We start from the raw sequence: 19,212 nt of genomic DNA on the forward strand, positions 1-19,212 counted from the left end.
CAAGTCCACCAGGACTTCCTTGTCCATGATACAACTACATGAAGGCTGAGAGCCTTTCTTAATGCTCCTTACCATTTATAACCTTTTCTAACATGAGTTGATAGCACAAGTAAGAGCTGAATTCCCCGAGCCCCTAAAAAAAAAGAAATAGGCTAGAATTCCCAACTCCTTCTTATGAAGCAAACCTGTCGGCCATCTCTTTCCACTTCATCAGCATTCTTCGTGGCTGCCTCTCGATAGGAAGGTCAAGTCTTCGAAGAAAATAATCTACAACCCCCTGCTCCTCTAATAACAACGGGACTCGGTAGATGGACGAGACATCGTGGACACAGATCACCTGTTTAAAAAGCAGCAAAGGTTATTTTACAAAACAAACAAAAGCTAACTGGGCTGACAGCTCCTACTAGCTACCTGACCTTGAGAAAATAACTAAATTTGAGAGAAAAAAGGGCATTTTTTTAGAAAGATATAAATTACCAAAACCAATTAACTCAAGAAGAATTAAAAAATAGTGACTAATTTCTTATAAACATGGACACAAATATATTTTACATAATTTATTTTTATTGATTTCAGAGAGGAAGGGAGAGGGAGAGATAAAAACATCAATGATGAGAGAGAATCATTGATCAGCTGCCTTCATGCCTCCTACAGGGGATTGAACCAACAACCCCAACATGTGCCCTGACCAAGAATCGAACAGTGACCTCCTGGTTCTTAAGTCGATGCTCAACCACTGAGCCACAATAGCTGGGTGGATACAAATATCTTAAAAAAAAAAAAAAATCACAAACTAAACTACAAATGTTGTTTAAAAAAGAAAGTCATGGAAGACCAAGATGGCAGCATAGGTAAACACCTGAGATTGCTGCCGCACACAACCACTTCACAAATACAACTAAAAGACGGAACGGACATCACCCAGAACCACAGGAAGGCTGGCAGAGGAGAGACTCTTCAACGAGAAGAAAAGACAACAGCATTCCAAGGCTCAGAGGAGGCGCAGTGTGGAAAATATAAAGGTACCGAGGTGCGCGTGCGGCGCGGGCTGGTGGCTGAGGGCGCGGTTGTCGTTTTCAATCAGGAGGGAGTCTCAGACTCTGAGCTCCAGATCCGGGCGAGTCTCTAGGGACTCAGACTCAAACGGGAGAAGTGGAATTGTCTGGCATCAGTTGAAACGTGAGGGCAGCTTTCTCTCCGAGGTTTGCAGCCCTTGCTGGGGTTCTGAGAAGCAGAGCCTCTGGGAACGGGACTGAGAGCAGCCATAACTACTCCCTCCACCCGCCCTGCTGATCCTGCCCCGCCCAAGGCCTGCGCAGAGCCATTTGCTGGATCGCCTCAGGCAAAGGCTAGATTAGCACCTCTCCAGAGGACAGGTTTTCCCACCGGCAGACCGGCAGACGCAGCTGATTCTCACAGTCAGTCGGCCTGGTGGTCAAATCCCTCTAGTATTAACTACAACAATCAAGGCTCAACTAGAACAAGACTGCGCACAAAGACCACAAGGGGGTGCACCAAGAAAGCATAAAAAATGCGGAGACAAAAAAACATGACAGGAATGGAGGATATAGAGCTAAAAAACGCAATTTTGAGGGCTTGCAATAATGTGCTAGAAGCAGCCAATAGACTTGAAGAGAGCCTCACGAAAACTAATGAGACCCTCGATGCTATGATAAAGAACCAACTGGAAATTAAGCATGCATGGACTGAAATAAAGAATATTATACAGACACCCAATAGCAGACCAGAGGAGCACAAGAATCAAGTCAAAGATTTGAAATGCGAAGAAGCAAAAAACACCCAACCGGAAAAGCAAAATGAAAAAAGAATCTGAAAATACGAAGATAGTGTAAGGAGCCTCTGGGACAGCTTCAAGTGTACAAACATCAGAATTATAGGGGTGCCAGAAGATGAGAGACAGCAAGATATTGAAAACCTATTTCAAGAAATAATGGCAGAAAACTTCCCCCACCTGGTGAAAGAAATGGACTTACAGGTCCAAGAAGCGCAGAGAACCCCAAACAAAAGGAATCCAAAGAGGACCACACCAAGACACATCATCATTAAAATGCCAAGAGCAAAAGACAAAGAGAGAATCTTAAAAGCAGCAAGAGAAAGAGACTCAATTACCTACAAGGGAATACCCATACGACTGTCAGCTGATTTCTCAACAGAAACTTTGCAGGCCAGAAGGGAGTGGCAAGAAATATTCAAAGTGATGAATACCAAGAACCTACAACCAAGATTACTTTATCCAGCAAAGCTATCATTCAGAAGTGAAGGTCAGATAAAGAGCTTCACAGATAAGGAAAAGCTAAAGGAGTTCATCACCGCCAAACCAGTATTATATGAAATGCTGAAAGGTATCCTTTAAGAAGAGGAAGAAGAAAAAGGTAAAGATACAAATTGTGAACAACAAACATGCATCTATCAACAAGTGAATCGAAGAATCAAGTGAATAAATAATCTGATGTACAGAATGAACTGGTGATTATAATGAATCAGGGACATAGAAAGGGAATGGACTGACTATTCTTGGGGGGGAAAGGGGAATGGGAGATGCGGGAAGAGACTGGACAAAAATCGTGCACCCATGGATGAGGACAGTGGGTGGGGAGTGAGGGCGGAGGGTGGGGCGGGAACTGGGAGGAGGGGAGTTATGGGGGGTGGCGGGGAAGAGGAACAAATGTAATCTGAACAATAAAGATTTAATAAAAAAAAATAAAAAAAAAGAAAGTCATGTTTAAGAAGGATTTGTCACCAGAATAGTGGTTCTCAAATTTGGCTCTGGAACCACTTGGGGGAGGAGCTTTTAAAAATCCGTAAGCCTGCTGCACTCCACACCATCTGGAGTAGGAGGAGCATCAGTGTTTTTTAAAGCTGAGTTTCAGAATCACCACACTAGAAAATTTAACAGTGGGATTCAATACATGAACAGATTAAAGGAGAGGAAAAGAATACCTCGGTGGATGCAGGTTTAATAAAAATTCAAAACCTATTCATAATAAAAATTATTGGTAAATTAGAAATTTTATGGAAAATATAAAAAACCCAGAGCTAATATCATTTAGTTTGCTATTAATACTAATGCAAAAGTCTGGAACAAGGCAAAACAGGCCATATCACTATTTCTATTCAGTGATGTACTAGAGATATTAGCCATTACAATTAGATTTTTAAAAATGTATATGATCTAAAAAATAAAGAAACAATTATCACTAACTGTATACAATATTATTGTTTAATCCATAAAAAAAACACAAGAAAATGTATGCGTAAACAATCAGAACTAACAGAATTTAATTAACATTAGCTTGCCTTGAAATCAATGGGCAGAATTCAGCAAGGTTTCCTACACATGGATATATCTAATCAGGAAATACAATTTTTTTAAATATGCCATTCACATAGTAAATTATAAATACCTGTGAATAAACCTAAAGTCTTTACAAAGATAAACAAATCTAAAAATAAAATTATACAATATTATAGGCCCGGTGCACAAATTCATGCACCAGTGGGGTTCCTCGGCCTGGCCTGCAGGATTGGGCCGAAACCAGCTCTCCGACATCCCCTGAGGGGTTCCAAATTGTGAGAGGGTGCAGGCCAGGCTGAAGGACCTCACCGGTGCACGATCGGGGCCGGGGAGGGGCACAGGAGGTTGGCCAGCCAGGGAGAAACCACGGGAGGGCTCCAGGGCATGTCCGGTCCATCTCGCTCAATCCCAATTGGCCAGACCCCAGCAGCAAGATAACCTACCAGTCAGAGTGTCTGCCCCCTGGTAGCCAGTGCACGTCATAGCAACTGGTCGACCAGTTGATTGTCTGCCCCCTGGTAGCCAGTGCACGTAATAGCGAGCGGTTGAGCAACCTTAGCATATCATTAACATATTACACTTAGATATGCTAATGGACGACTGGACGACCGGACTTTTAGCATATTAGGCTGTTATTATATAGACCAGTGATGGCGAACCTTTTGAGCTCAGTGTGTCAGCATTTTGAAAAACCCTAACTTAGCCCTAACTGGTTTGGTTCAGTGGCTAGAGCATTGGCCTGCAGACTCAAGGGTCCCAGGTTCGGTTCCGGTCAAGGGCATGTACCTTGGTTGTGGGCACATACCCAGTAGGGCAGGGGTACTCAAACTTTTTAAACAGGGGGCCAGTTCACTGTCCTCAGACCGTTGGAGGGCCGGACTATAGTTTAAAAAAAAAAACTATGAACAAATTCCTATGCACACTGCACATATCTTATTTTGAAGTAAAAAAACAAAACCAGAACAAATACAGTATTTGTATTTGCATGTGGCCCGAGGGCCATAGTTTGAGGACCCCTGCAGTAGGGAGTGTGCAGGAGGCAGCCAATCAATGTTTCTCTCTCATTGATGTTTCTAACTCTATCCCTCTCCATTGCTCTCTGTAAAAAAATCAATAAAATATATTTTTAAAGAAACCCTAACTGAACTGGTGCTGTGTCACATATAGAAATTTTTTGATATTTGCAACCATAGTAAAACAAAGATTTATATTTTTTATACTTATTTTATATATTTAAATGCCATTTAACAAAGAAAAATCAACCAAAAAAATGAGTTCGCGTGTGACCTCTGACAAGCGTGTCATAAGTTCGCCATCACTGATATAGACTATTGGAAGATAAGTCCTGTCAACAAATGGAGGTAGAACTGGATATAAGCAAAAAGATGACTCTCAACTTTTATTGAAAAGTTGTTATATATAAAAGTTAACTCACAATGAATCCTAGACCTAAACATAAACCTAAAATTGTAAAAATTTTTAAGAAAACATAGAAGAAAATCTTTATGACCTTGGTTAAACAGAGTGCTTAAATATTATACCAAAAGTACAATCTATAAGGAAAAAAAATATGGAGTTCATATAAATGTAAAAGGTTTTTGTGCTTCAAAAGATACCATTAAGAAAATGAAAAGATAAGCCACAGACTGGGAGAAAAAATGTGCAAATCATATCTGGTAAAAGTTCAGAATATATAAAGAACTCCTAACAATAAGATAAGCAACACAATTTAAAAAACAGGCATAAGATTTCAAATTCAAATTTAAATATAGATATATTGTCACATTTTTAGAGTGAATAATTTTAATGACAACCTATTCTATTACTGAATTGAATTATTCATTTGCTAGGATAGAAATGTCTAAAATAATTGAAGAAGTGCAGAAACATTTTTCACAGTCTGTTGAGATCTTGCTTCCAGGTGTGACCTCTGTTTTGGGTCAAATCCTATATTAAAACCCTAATATGCAAATCGACCGAACAGTAGAAGACTTGCGGGAACAACCGGTCACTATGATGTGCACTGACCACCAGGGGGCAGACACGCAATGCAGGAGTTGCCCCCTGGTGGTCAGTGCACTCCCACAGGGGGAGCTCTGCTCAGCCAGAAGCTGGGCTCACGACTGGTGAGCAAAGCAGTGGTGGCAGGAGCCTCTCCCGCCTCCGCAGCAGTGCTAAGGAGCAGCGAGCAGGCAGGTAGTAAGGAGCGAGGGGTCCCAGACCATGAGAGGGATCCTGGACTGCAAGAGGGATGTCCTCCTGCCGGCTTAGGCCCAATCCCCTGGGGTCCCGGGCTGCAAGAGGGCGCAGGCCAGGCCGAGGGATGCCCCCGCCCCCCCCGCCCCCCGCGTCTTCCAGTGCACAAATTTTGTGCACTGGGCCTCTAGTAAACTATAACAAACTCAAAAATTTTCTGCAGGTTTGGACATTCTTTTTTTTTTTTTTTTTTTTTTTTTTAATTAAATCTTTATTGTTCAGATTATTACATTTGTTCCTCTTTTTTCCCCCCATAACTCCCCTCCTTCCAGCTCCCACCCCACCCTCCACCCTCACTCCCCACCCACTGTGTTCATCCATAGGTGCATGATTTTTGTCCAGTCACTTCCCGCATCTCCCACACCCCTTTTTCCCCCAAGAATAGTCAGTCTATTCCCTTTCTATGTCCCTGATTCTATTATAATCACCAGTTCATTCTGTACATCAGGTTATTTATTCACTTGATTCTTAGATTCATTTGTTGATAGATGCATGTTTGTTGTTCATAATTTGTATCTTTACCTTTTTCTTCTTCTTCCTCTTCTTAAAGGATACCTTTCAGCATTTCATATAATACTGGTTTGGCGGTGATGAACTCCTTTAGCTTTTCCTTATCTGTGAAGCTCTTTATCTGACCTTCAATTCTGAATGATAGCTTTGCTGGATAAAGTAATCTTGGTTGTAGGTTCTTGGTATTCAGCACTTTGAATATTTCTTGCCATTCCCTTCTGGCCTGCAAAGTTTCTGTTGAGAAATCAGCTGACAGTCGTATGGGTATTCCCTTGTATGTAATTAAGCCTCTTTCTCTTGCTGCTTTTAAGATTTTCTCTTTGTCTTTTGCTCTTGGCATTTTAATGATGATGTGTCTTGGTGTGGTCCTCTTTGGATTCCTTTTGTTTGGGGTTCTCTGCGCTTCTTGGACCTGTAAGTCCATTTCTTTCTCCAGGTGGGGGAAGTTTTCTGCCATTATTTCTTGAAATAGGTATTCAATATCTTGCTGTCTCTCATCTTCTGGCACTCCAATGACTCTGATATTAGTCCGCTTAAAGCTGTCCCAGAGGCTCCTTACACTATCTTCACACTTTTGGATTCTTTTTTCATTTTGCTTTTCCAATTGGGTGTTTTTTGTCGAATCTTTGGTTTGATTCTTGTACTCCTCTGGTCTGCTATTGGGTATAATATTCTTTATTTCAGTCCGTGTATGCTTACTTTCTAATTTCTTTATCGTAGCATCGAGGGTCTCATTAGTTTTCGTGAGGCTCTGCACAAATTTATGGCAAGCCCTCAAAATTGCGATTCTTAGCTCCATATCCTCCATTTCTGTCATGTTTCTTTGTCTCCGCATCTTTTATGCTTTCTTGGTGCACCCCCTTGTGGTCTCTGTGCGCAGTCTTGTTCTAGCCAAGCCTTAATTGTTGTAGTTACCACTAGAGGGATTTGACCCCCAGGCCGGCTGGCTATAGGAATCAGCTGTACGGAAAACGTCTGCCTTCTGGGGAGGCGCTAATCCAGCCTTTGCCTGAGGCGATCGGCAAATGGCTGTGCGCAGGCTTTGGGCGGGGCGGGATCAACAGGGCGGGCGGAGGGAGCAGTTATGGCCACGCTCAGTCCCGTTCCCAGAGGCTCTGCTTCTCAGAACCCCGGCAGCCGCTGCAAACCTCGGAGAGAAAGTTGCCCTCAGGTTCCAACTGATGCCGGATAATCCCGCTTCTCCCGTTTGAGTCTGGGTCCCTAGAGACTCGCCCGGATCTGGAGCCCAGAGTCTGAGACTCACTCGCGACAGAAAGCGACAACCGCGCCCTCAGCCACCAGCCCGCTTGGCGCGCGCACCTCGGTACCTTTGTATTTTCCACACTGCGCCGCCTCTGAGCCTCGATTTGCTGTTCTCTTTCCTTCTAGTTGTAGAGTCTCTCTTCAGCCAGCCTTCCTGTGGTTCTGGGTGATGTCCGTTCAGTCTTTTAGTTGTATTTTTGAAATGGTTGTTTGCGGCAGCGGTCTCCGGTGTTTACCTACGCCGCCATCTTGGTCTCCTCTTCGGTTTGGACATTCTTACTTTGACAAACGTAGCCACTTCAAAATGGAGTCAGATCTGCCATCCCAAAGGAACTGCCTTGTATGTCTTACTCCTCAAACCTTTAGGATGTTTAAATAACCTCTGGACTGAGCCAAACCAAAACTGTGTTCCAAATAATTGTTTGCAAAGCTAACAAGAAAACACATTCTGACTACCAGAATGAAAATTAAAGGCATTGTTTAAAATAGCACCACCATGCATAGCTAAAGAGTAACTTAGCTAATCTGCAGCTACAGAAATTCCTTCTTGGACTTATTAACACCAACAGGAATTCCTTCCTTCTATTCATGTAATTATTCTGTTTTTCTTTCTCATAGAAACCTCTTGCTTTCACCCACTAATTAGAACAATGTTTGGGTTTCTACCTGAATCAGTGCTTCCCAAATAGCAAAAAAACCCAAATTAATAATTGAAATACATGATAAAAAGGCTGTTTATGCCCGAGCCGGTTTGGTTCAGTGGTTAGAATGTCGGCCCCTGGACTGAAGGGTCCCAGGTTCCATTCCAGTCAAGGGCACATGCCTCAAATGCAGGCTCGATCCCCGGCCCTGGTCGGGCTGCATGCGGGAAGTAAACAATCCATGTTTCTCTCTCACAATGATGTTTCTCTCTCTCTGTCTCCTCCTCCCTTCCACTCTCTCTAAAAATCAACGGAAAAAATATCCTCGAGTGAGGATTAACAAACAAAAAAAATGGCTGTTCATAACAATGAAATTATTCTTACACCTATTCGTTATGAATCCCTTTGAGAGGGATCCCAGCTCTCAGCTCAGGAACCACACCCAGGAACACTGCTCTCAGGCCCCAGGCTGCCCTCACTCCCTGAAGCTTGCGCCATCATGGAGACAGAGATGACAGCTGCTCTGTAGTGGGGAAAGGCTTCCCTCTTGCTCTATTCCCTTTAATGCCAGGCAATGATTTTAATATTTTTATATTCAAATCCACACTCCTGGTAGTCTTATAAATGGATTTTCCTTATTTTAACCCTGCTGCTTCATTCTCCCCCTCTGTCTCCTGACCTTCAAATAATCCAGCAGCAAAACAAAGCATCTATAACTGAATCATAAAATCCTTCAAATCCATAAACTCTCTTTCAGCCAAACCTGACTAATGCCACAGTCTCAACTAATCACCACTAGAATTTCTATACCATGCACCATACTTAGACATATTACAGTTCCAAAATTTTGAATTTCCTGTACCATAGGTAGCCTTGTAGCAGGTAACAGAAAAGACTAAAATATGTTTAGAGCCTACAACACCTTAGATACCAGGCACCAGGAATATAAAGTTGAATAAGGTGAGCCCTGCCCTCAAGAAGCTCAAAGTCTGTTAAGGGAAACACACAGACACACACAAAGGGGCAGTATAAGAGCTCACCACCAGCACCTGTGAGCCCAAAGATCAAACTGAGGTTCAAGAGTAAGAAGGTTTGACAGGTAAAGCTGCTCCGATAATACTGTGTCCTAGCAGGGCCCCAAAGGAAGAAAATGAATAGGAGGATTGTGAGGCCAAGAGGGGGCCGAGGGGATGGACACCATTCGGCATGGCTGCAGAAGGTAGTACAAGAAGTGGGGAGAGGAGAGGCAGGAGAGGAAAAGTACATTGGGGAACCACAAGACAGGATCATGGAGTCACAGAGCCAATGGTTTCAGTTCTTCCGGGGAACAGTCTGTGGTCTCAAATCCTGAACTGACAATAAGCCTTATGAGACTGGTTAAGAGACTTCAGGATAATCAGAAGCAAAAAATGATTCATGTGAAGATGGAGTTTCTACTCACCTGTTCAGGTTCAACATGGCAGAACATAGATATTTTCTCTTTCACTGATGTGTCGAGAGGATTTGCACACCTGCACACAACCTGGGAGTAAAGAAAGCAAGATAATTAGAATAGATTACAAAGCTGGGCTTTCTCCTAATTGAAATGAAAACAAACATCACTGTTAAGCTAACTCCTAGCACAATGCGTGCATATTATGACAATATTACCTGTTTGCAAACTTAAAATTCCTAAATCCCAAACTGGAAAAACAGATACGATTACTGAACTACAAGAGGCAAATGGGGTTTCCTCAATGTTCTTGGTTAGGAGGGAAGAGAGAATAAATGACTCGCTGAGGGGAGAAATAAGACTCGCCAACATACATGCCAGATAAGGAAATATTTGTAAACTACAGGCCCAGTTCAAAGAACCAGACCTATTTCTCCACCATCAACTAAAAGCATGCCAAGAAAACAAAGGGATTGGGTGCCACAGAAGAGATTTTAATGAGACACACAAGATCATGCTGAAACCAAGGAATAAGGAACTCTTACCAGATCTGGGGAAAGCCCAAGGCCTCTGAGCTCCCGAACACTATTCTGGGTGGGTTTAGTCTTCTGTTCCCCTGTTGAACTTGGCTATTTTACAAAAGAAAAAAAAGTTACTTGATCTATGATAGGAATTTTCAAGTCTGACTTTTCCCGGAATCCCCTTCTTAATGGGGAAATAGATTATTTGATCCTTCATTTCATTTTTATTTTTGTAAAAGTTACACATCACATATTTTAGAGTCAAACAACTCGCCGAAACCGGTTTGGCTCAGTGGATAGAGCGTCGGCCTGCGGACTGAAAGGTCCCGGGTTCGATTCCGGTCAAGGGCATGTACCTGGGTTGCGGGCACATCCCCAGTGGGAGATGTGCAGGAGGCGGCTGATCGATGTTTCTAACTCTCTATCTCTCTCCCTTCCTCTCTGTAAAAAATCAATAAAATATATTTTAAAAAAATATTAAAAAAAAAAAAAGAGTCAAACAACTCTACAAAGTTTGTCCTAAAGACCAGTGGTGCCAAAGCCTAGAGACAGCCAGCCACTCTTTCACTTTTTTAACTGAGCCCTTTAGTATGCTTTATTGCTGATTCCTGACTTATAGTTTGAGGCATTTTTTATTGATTTCCTTGTTACATTCTACACATGCAACCATTCTGAGCCTGCAGCCCCCCACCTCACGATCCCTCATCAGTGTTTATGACTTTTGAAAGTAGTTAAATACTGCCCACCGTTAAGCTGTGTGCCATACTTTTCCTTTCTGGTCCAAATGTTTGTTTTTCTGTGTGGCTTTCTGTTTTGTTTTGTTTTGTTGGTATGCTGAGTTTTCTATGTACTAAATTATCTTTATTCTCCTCTCACACTTAACAGATACATTTGCTGGGTATAGAATTCTAAGTTGAAAATCATTTTCCCAAGAATTTATTAGCAAACAGCTTCACTTTTAGCTTCCAGTATTGCTGGTGAAAAGTTGAATGTCATACCAATTCTTGATGTTTCTCTTTAGAGCCCTTTAGAATTTCTTCCCCATTATTCTGAAATTTCACAAGGATGTGCCTTGGTGTGGTTCATTTTTCATTCAATATGCTAGGCATTCAGTGGGCCCTTTCAATCTAAAAACTCATGTCTGGAAATTTCCTTGAATTGTTTACAGTAAAAATTTTTTTTCTATAAAGGGCCAGATAAATATTTTAGGTTTTGTTGGCCATGCATTCTGTCACAACTACTCAACTCTGCTCTTTTAATACAAAAGCAGCATGGACAATACATAAACATAAGGGTGTGGTCATATTTCCATACTATTTTCAAAACAGGCTGGGTTGATTTGACCTGTGGGCATAGCTTATGGGCCCCTGGTTCAGACTCGTTCCCTCTCCATTTATTATTTTTTGGGACATCCTATTATTTGGATGTTAAAACTCCTGGACCATTCCTCAACTTTCTTGGTTTTTCTCTCTTGATCTTTCTGTTCTACTTCCCAGGGTATTTCATCAACTTTCTTCCTCTTAAATTTTTCAGTTCTGCTATCCAATTTTTAATCCCCAAGAATTTTCTATTCTCTGACTATTCCCTTCTTGGGTATCCAGCTTTGTCAAATAGATGCAGTTTATTTCCCTTTAATTCTAAGGATATTAATGACAGACTTTTATTTTCTTTAAGTTTCCTGCTCCCTGCAGAGCTTTAATTTCCTCTAATTTTCTTTTTTTCCTATTGTTTTGATCTCTTGCATGTTAGATACTTTCTCCAAATGTCTGGTGATCACTGGCTCCCAGCTCATATTTAAAAGCTAAGTGAAAGTCCCGTGAGAGTGCATGAACTTGTCCACCAGGTCCTCACTCTGGGAATTGGCTGGCCTGTTTAACTGGGGAGCCTCTGAGGGCAGTGTGTTTTCTCCTGGGCTGGTCATATACCCCAAGAAGAATCTTACAATCTCCTATATGGAAGGTCCAAGCCTGGCTGTGATGTTTCTGGGAACCAAGTGGAAGAAGATAGGGTGTCTCAAGAGCATCAAATTACACTTCCTCCCATGTTTTTAGTTCAGTATTACTGCCCTCAAATATCCCTAGTGTCTGCTCATTCAGAATCTCTCTTCAAAGAAAGAAACCTCCAGTCTTCAGCCAAGGTGGTGGCGGGGCTAGTGCCCCACTGTGCACATTAGGGAAGGGTGGGGCTCAAAACTGCCTTCCAGAAGCAGTTAAACCCCCAAGAGGTTTTACTGCTTCTGGAACAGCAATTATAAGCCTCACCCTTACTCCCACTCCCAGAGGTACCGGACGCTGCCCATTCCTGCGCCTCGGAAGGGCAAACTGGATTACTTCTCTCTTTCCCTGATGCAGGCTTAGGATCCAGCTCTCCCAGGTCTGTTAAGTCAGTTTTCACATGTCCACCTGCTTTCTGCCTTCCTAATTTTTGTTACTGTTGACTCCTCTCTCAGTATTTATCTTTGTGAATTTTTGTCTATATAAAAATTCCCTTTACCATAATTGTCATGGGCTTCACCATGTGATTAAAGACAAACGGACATGTTGAATCCACCAGCTTTAACTGCAACGTCCCTGATGTTTCCCACTGGATCTTTTCAGAAAGTATGATTGTAACTTAAAATTCACAAATAAGTTTTTATTTTCTGCTTCCTACAGCTCAAATATTTAAAACAGAAAAGGAGTGAAAATCATTCTTTTCTCCCTCCTCTCCATCACCCCCAAGTTTTGAATGACTTACCTGAGGAACTAGGCTGACGTGAATATTACAAAAGTTCTCTTTTTTGACCTTGAATTGGAATTGACGGAAGGCCTCAATAAATGGCATGCTTTCTATATCTCCCACTGTTCCACCGAGCTAGAGAAACAAAGTTATTTTAGAGGTTAAGTACTAAACCTCCCTCCTGTGGGTTAGTTTTCTGACAGTAATTAGGTATTTCTTTGTGCTAAAAGATTACTTTTTTTGGATGGGCTTACCATTCCCCCAAGATTATCATGGATCTTTCCACATCATTTCAAGAAAAAGGTCAGGCGAAAGATGTACTAGGAATTTAATTTGTAAGAGAGTCACAGAGCAACCTAAATCTTATCCACTTAGCCACAAAAAACTTTTGTATTAAAAAGCATCATTTGCAGCCTAGCCCACATGGTTGAGCATCTACCTATGAGCCAGGAATGCAGTTGGATTCCCGGTCAGGGCACATGCCCAGGTTGCGGACTCAATCCCCAATGGGGCATGCAGGAGGCAGCTGATCAATGATTCTCTCTCATCATTGATGCTTCTATCTCTCTCTCTCCCTCTCCCTTCCTCTCTGAAATAAACAAAAAAATATATATATTTTTAAAAGTATCAGTTACAAACTAGCTGCTGGAACTTTCGAGTCTCCTATTTTGCAGGAACAGAGATCCAACAGCTAGGATAAGCAAAGCAGGAATATAGAAACTGAAACCAAAGGAGGCTCATTCATTCAGAGAAACACAATGTGTCACAGTCCACACCATATAGATGTATAAATGCTGAAAAAAAAGAATTACTCGGACAAGGTATCAGTTTTGACTGCACAGCCGATCCACATGACTGTTGCTATGGCCTCACCTGCCACATCACAGTTAGGAGGGTCAAGGGCTTCGCTGCTGATGGCTGACTAAGGAGGTGAAAGGTACACTTGGCCACCTACTCAGGAATCACAGAGTTTAGAAAAGACTTATACACACCTCGATAACACACACTTGAGGCTCCAGGCCATCTTCATCCACAGGTATTAATGCCTGTCTCATTACCCACTCCTGGATTGCATCTGTGATGTGAGGGACAACTGAGAAGGAGAAAAAAAAGTGGGACTCACACTTTTCCATCAGCATAGATTGAGGAAGACACACTTTACCTTTAACAACAAATGGCTGCACTCTTTGCCTTCACAGAGAGGCAAAGGGATCACAAAAATATTTTTGAGAGCACTCTTAAATAACCTTAAAAAAAACCTTTGGGCTCCTGCTCCCACTCCCCACAGCCTCCTTTCCAGACTTCCCAGTGGTGGCTGGAGACACTAGAGAGTAGGGTTGAGAGTGGCGTCCTGACCCACATCGGAGTTCTTGCCCCTGAGCCGGTCTACCCTGGCTGCACAACCACACGGCAGACCACGTGGCCGCCCCACTGCTTACTGCTGAAGGTGGGCAAGTCAACCTGGGTGCTTTTCAAGGAACAAGAGAAACCAGGACCCTGTCCCATTATGTTTCCAGATTCCCAGAGGGGAGACAATCCACTGCCGAGACAGTACAGTGGAGCACAGTAGTTACGAGCACAACCTCTGGGCTCAGAATGTCTGGATTCACGTCTCAGTTCCACCTCTCATTAGGGGTGGATCTTTGGGCAAATTACTTAACTATTCTTAAGCTCAATTTCCCTCTCCATGAACTGGGGATAATAGCTTCTCCTTCATAAAGCTGTGCAAATTACATGACATAGCACTGGTAAAATGCTAAGCAGAATGCCTAGCGTGTCACAGTGTTCAATAAATGCCAGCTATTGCTAAAAACTTAAAAATCATAACTGTTAGATTCTGATAGCAAATTCCTAAGGGGCAGAGATTACTGTTTAACTTGCTATATATAGAGCTAGCAGTGCCTCAAGCACAAGGATATTCATTATCTATTCCATACACAGCAGCTAAAGGGATCTTTTAAAAATGCCAATCAGAGTTCACCACTCCCTAGGCCCCATATGACCTTGCTGCAGCCCCCACCTCTCACCATCCCCCTGGGTCACTGTGCTCAGCCTTAACAGCTCCTCATTTCCCTGGTCAAGCCCCCTGCAGCCTTGCAGCTTGGTACATGACATGCACCTCCACCTTCTATTCCTCCCATGGCTAGCCTCTCAGCTCACACATCCTCTCCTTGCAGGCTTTCCCTGAGCACCTGTCCAACTGGCTCTCCCCACCACTTTCTCAATCTCTCTTCACTCTTCTTCCATCACAGCTCCTAACAGACACCTCATTCCATCTGTGTGTAACCTCCACAAGGGCAATGGCCTCTTTGATCTTCTTCATCAAGTATTCCCAGCACCAGGGAGGTCTGACTACCTGCAGTGAGCATTCACAACATATTTGATGAAGGAATGAATAAATGGACAAATACACTGGAGCCTAGAAAAACGAACTGTATAATCAAGGTCATTATAATTCCAAATTGGCCCCTTTGTGTACAGTGTCAGGAACTCAAAAGAAACACTTTACTGACTTAGCTCCTTTAATCCTCCTAACATCCCGGGGAAGTAGATACTGTTATTATCTTCATTTTACAGAAAAGGAAACCAGATCTGAGAGGTTAAGTAACACACCTCTGTTCATAAAGCTGGTAAGTGGCAGAGCCAAGGTGTAAACAGGACCGGATTAGGCTAGAATCTGGTCTAGGGTTGCTCATTGTCAGAGGGACCTTTGGCTTTCGGTCCAGGAAAGCCTGAAGCCAAAAGCACATCTATTCTCCTAACCCAGGTGAAAGCCACTTTTTATCGGCCCCAAAAGTTTGGATGTATGTCATTATACTAGGTCAGGGTTTTCCAACCCCACCTTTTTCAAACCAGCACTTTTCTCAAATGAACCGCTATGCAAACCCCAAGACAGCAAACAGATACAAGTGAAACTGGGCTGGTGATAGCTCAAGAGGACTGAGACCCACTTATCAGACTCTCCTAGCCCATTTGCACTGATGAGTAGCCTAAAACCAATGCACATGATGCATGCCTTTTCCCTATCACTACCTATACATAGGCACAACCACCACCACCACACACACACACACACACACACACACACACACACACACACACACAGTCAGGCTTACTGCCCTAACCTAGTTGCCTTCATCACTTCACACTCATCACTGTACTGTGCCGGAGTCCATTCATTGTCTTCGCTAGCTGAGTTTAGACAGAGACCCCCAAAAGCTAGTAACCTTTGAAGTCCTAGCAAAGGTGAGAACTGCAACACCCAGTTAATCTAGGAACCACCCAGTTAATTTAGGTAATAATAGCTGAAGCATCCCCACCTTAGTTCCCTTAATTCCTTAGATATTTGTGTAGATCCTTGTTGATCAGATATTCTGCTTATTTCTGGAAATTGTCTACCAATGAGCTAATCCATGTGTCATTCACACCACCTTACCCTAGGGCTACCCCAGACAAACCTCCTTACCCTAGGGCTACCCCAGATCAAATAAAAGCTTAGAGGGGCCTGAGATCGGTGGAAGTCCCTCTCCTTGAGTTGGACTTGCCCGCCTGGTCCTCCAATATTTCAAAAATTATCTCTCGTCTTTTCATATTCATTTGTTGTGCGGCTCCTCTTTCAGATACCGAACCCTACTCCACGCGGGACGTGGAAGGAAACACACTCGACAGTACTGTATAAAGACAACAGCTCTCTGGACTCAAATCATACCACCAGACTGACAGCTTCAGTGCTGTCCACAGAGCAGTGATGGCTTCTTCAAGTTATTGTTTGAGTCAACTGACGGCATATTTCAATAACAATACACAAAAGAAATTCAACTGGTTAAGATTTTTAAACTTTGAAGGCAAATCCAGGATTACCTTGGACGGTTTTTCCCAGGTAATCCCCTTTGCGCTCCTTGTTGATGACGTATTGGTATATTTTCCCGGTGGTCAGATTGTTATCCTTGGTGAGGCGGATGTCAAGGAAACGCTCATAGTTACCCAGGTCAAGGTCAACTTCTCCACCATCATCCAGTACAAAAACCTCACCTGCAGTAAACAGTGAAGATGTTTAGGGTAATGAAAAATACACATGCCACGGCACAACTTGCATGCCAAAACATAAATACTCAACTAGAACAAAGTTACCTATACGCAAAGCAAAGAAATTTACTTCTAGGTAACTAAATAGGACGCACACATAAAATCACCAACCATTCTCCAAAAGGTAACTTCACACTCCAGTCTGTCAACAAACTCAGTCTGAATCAGATAGTTCTGAAATAGCATGGAATTGAAGAAAATTATAGCCCAAAGGGCTGTGGGCATATGAGACTTTACAGTTAGAATGGCATCTGGTGTTTTCAACAAATTCTACTACGAGAGCAAAGCAAGGTTTGAAATGTGACAAAAGCATGACTTGATTCAAGGCTTAAACAAGACACATACTGTATATGTTAAGGTCGGTGATTTTAAAAGCCAGCTCTGGGCTACACTTTAGTCCTAAACAAAGTTGTGAAACTAAAAGTGTTTCCCATCCCCTTGTTTCATTCATTCCTCGAAACGTCATTCTAGCAATTTTGCCCAGAATGGTTGGTTTGTTCCTACCATCATAATAAGAAACAAGCTCAAACACAGGAAAGGAAAAAAATGTCTTATTTTCCCCCTCAGAGAGAGGGCTTATCCTCTGCTCAGGAATTCTGTAGGAAATATTGCCCCGTATGTCCATCTTTTCCTATCGCTATTTATTACACATAGATTTTGCCCTGGTGACACTCACCCTTACAAATTTTTATCTCAACACTAGAGGCTCAGTGCAGGAAATTCATGCACGGGGGTGGGGGTGTCCCTCAGCCCAGCCTGCATCCTCTCCAATCTGGGACATCCCTCTCACAATCTGGGACTGCTGGCTCCTAACCACTTGCCTGCCTGTCTGATTGCCCCTAACAACTCTGTCTGCCAGCCTGATAGCCCCCTAACTGCTCCCCTGCTGGCCTGATTGATGTCTAATTGCTCCCCTGCCAGCATGATTGTCCCCAACTGCCCTCCCCTGCCGGCCCAATCACCCCCAACTGCCTTCCCCTGTGGGGCTGAGGGGATTGAGGCTGGATGAGGCGGGGCTGAGGGGACTGGGCACTGCCATCTTGTGGCTGTGGGCACTGCCATCTTGTGAGAGCATGGCAGTCAATTAGTATATTCCCTCTTTATTGGCTGTGGGTACCGTCATCTTGTGAGGGTGTGATGGTCAATTAGCATATTCCCTCTTTATTCAATAGGCTTAGAAAGTAGGAATATGAAAACAGAATTTAAAAACTTAGGAAGTATATTCTATTAGTACATCTCCTCCCAGTTTTAAGCAATTAATCTTTTAGGTACTTCAGACAATCAGGTATCACAGTTGATAGGTACTCTCCTATCCTCCTTTAACAGTTTCAACTTTTCACTCACCTCAAAAGATGCTCGTTTATATTATCCAAACTCTGTTAGCAAAACAGAAGCTCCAGCATTTAATTGTTGCCAAAATCCCTGCAAAGTGGTCCATTAGCCTGTTTGAATGGACACCTCCATCATAGGAACATGCAACTTGTAGAGCTCAGTTACCTCCATTTTGGAAGGTGCTTGCTATTATCAAGATCTTTCTTATACCAGGGAAAACTCTTTATTATCTTTCCATGCATCCTATTTGTAAAGCTTGGGGCCAGCAAAAATAAATATAACCCCCTGTTCTCAAATGTTTAAAGAAAGTTATGTCAACAGATTACCTATATTCAATCGAAGTGACAGATTTTCACTCAGCTGCCAGAAAGATAATTTCTATTATTTCTCTAACAGAAACCTCTACACTCTAATTAGTACATAGCATATTAAGATTTCTCCTTCCTCTCTGTCCAGGTGAGAAAAGCGTCATTCTGCTACTTCTAAGGACCTTTTTAGAAGGCAAGAAATGGAAGTTATGTTATGAAAAATACACACAATTTCCTAGGGCCGACTGACATTTCTTCTACGCATTACACAATTATTTTTAAAAAGAAAAAAGAGCCCTAGCCCATTTGGCTCAGTGGATAGAGAGTCGGCCTGCAGACTAAAGGTCCCGGGTTCAATTCTGATCAGTTGCATGCTTGATCCCCGGTTCTGGTCGGGCACATGTGGGAGGCAACCACTTGATGTGTCTCTTTCACACTGATGTTTCTCTCTGTCTCTCCCCCTCCCTTCCACTCCCTAAAAATCAATGGAAAAATATCCTCAGGTGAGAATTAACAAAAAGTAAATAAAAGAAAAATGCACTGTGCTTACCATGCTCGTAAGGAGAGAATGTTCCTGCATCAATGTTAATGTACGGGTCAATTTTAATTGAAGTTACATGTAAACCACATGACTTCAGTATTGTGCCCACACTGCTGGCGATGATTCCTTTTCCAATTCCTGATATAACACCACCAGTAACTAGAATGTACTTCATTTTACTTTTTGACCTGGGAGAAGGAAAAATTACAGGTTAACTCTATCTCAACAAAATAAACTAAGGTTCAAATACCAGCTCTGCCACTTACTAGTTATAACCCTCTTGGAGCC

The 19,212-nt window shown here is 42.6% G+C and overlaps 1 protein-coding gene across 4 annotated transcripts in view; it reads right to left on the minus strand.

The window, feature by feature from the left end:
* CTPS1 (CTP synthase 1) overlaps nucleotides 1-19,212 on the minus strand; it is a 35,010-nt gene that overhangs the window by 12,563 nt on the left and 3,235 nt on the right. For all 4 annotated transcript variants that reach the window (XM_070404995.1, XM_070404997.1, XM_070404996.1 and 1 more), the window contains exons 2-8: nucleotides 18,934-19,112; nucleotides 16,519-16,689; nucleotides 13,650-13,750; nucleotides 12,676-12,792; nucleotides 9,964-10,047; nucleotides 9,428-9,508; nucleotides 186-337 (exon numbers count right to left, since the gene is read on the minus strand). In XM_070404995.1, the coding sequence (XP_070261096.1) occupies nucleotides 186-337; nucleotides 9,428-9,508; nucleotides 9,964-10,047; nucleotides 12,676-12,792; nucleotides 13,650-13,750; nucleotides 16,519-16,689; nucleotides 18,934-19,112 (885 nt within the window). The remainder of the gene's footprint in view (nucleotides 1-185; nucleotides 338-9,427; nucleotides 9,509-9,963; nucleotides 10,048-12,675; nucleotides 12,793-13,649; nucleotides 13,751-16,518; nucleotides 16,690-18,933; nucleotides 19,113-19,212) is intronic.

The sequence above is a fragment of the Myotis yumanensis genome, unplaced genomic scaffold, assembly GCF_028538775.1.
Source record: "Myotis yumanensis isolate MYYU_CA2020_CCGP unplaced genomic scaffold, mMyoYum1.0.hap1 SCAF_2, whole genome shotgun sequence".
Lineage (NCBI taxonomy): Eukaryota > Metazoa > Chordata > Mammalia > Chiroptera > Vespertilionidae > Myotis > Myotis yumanensis.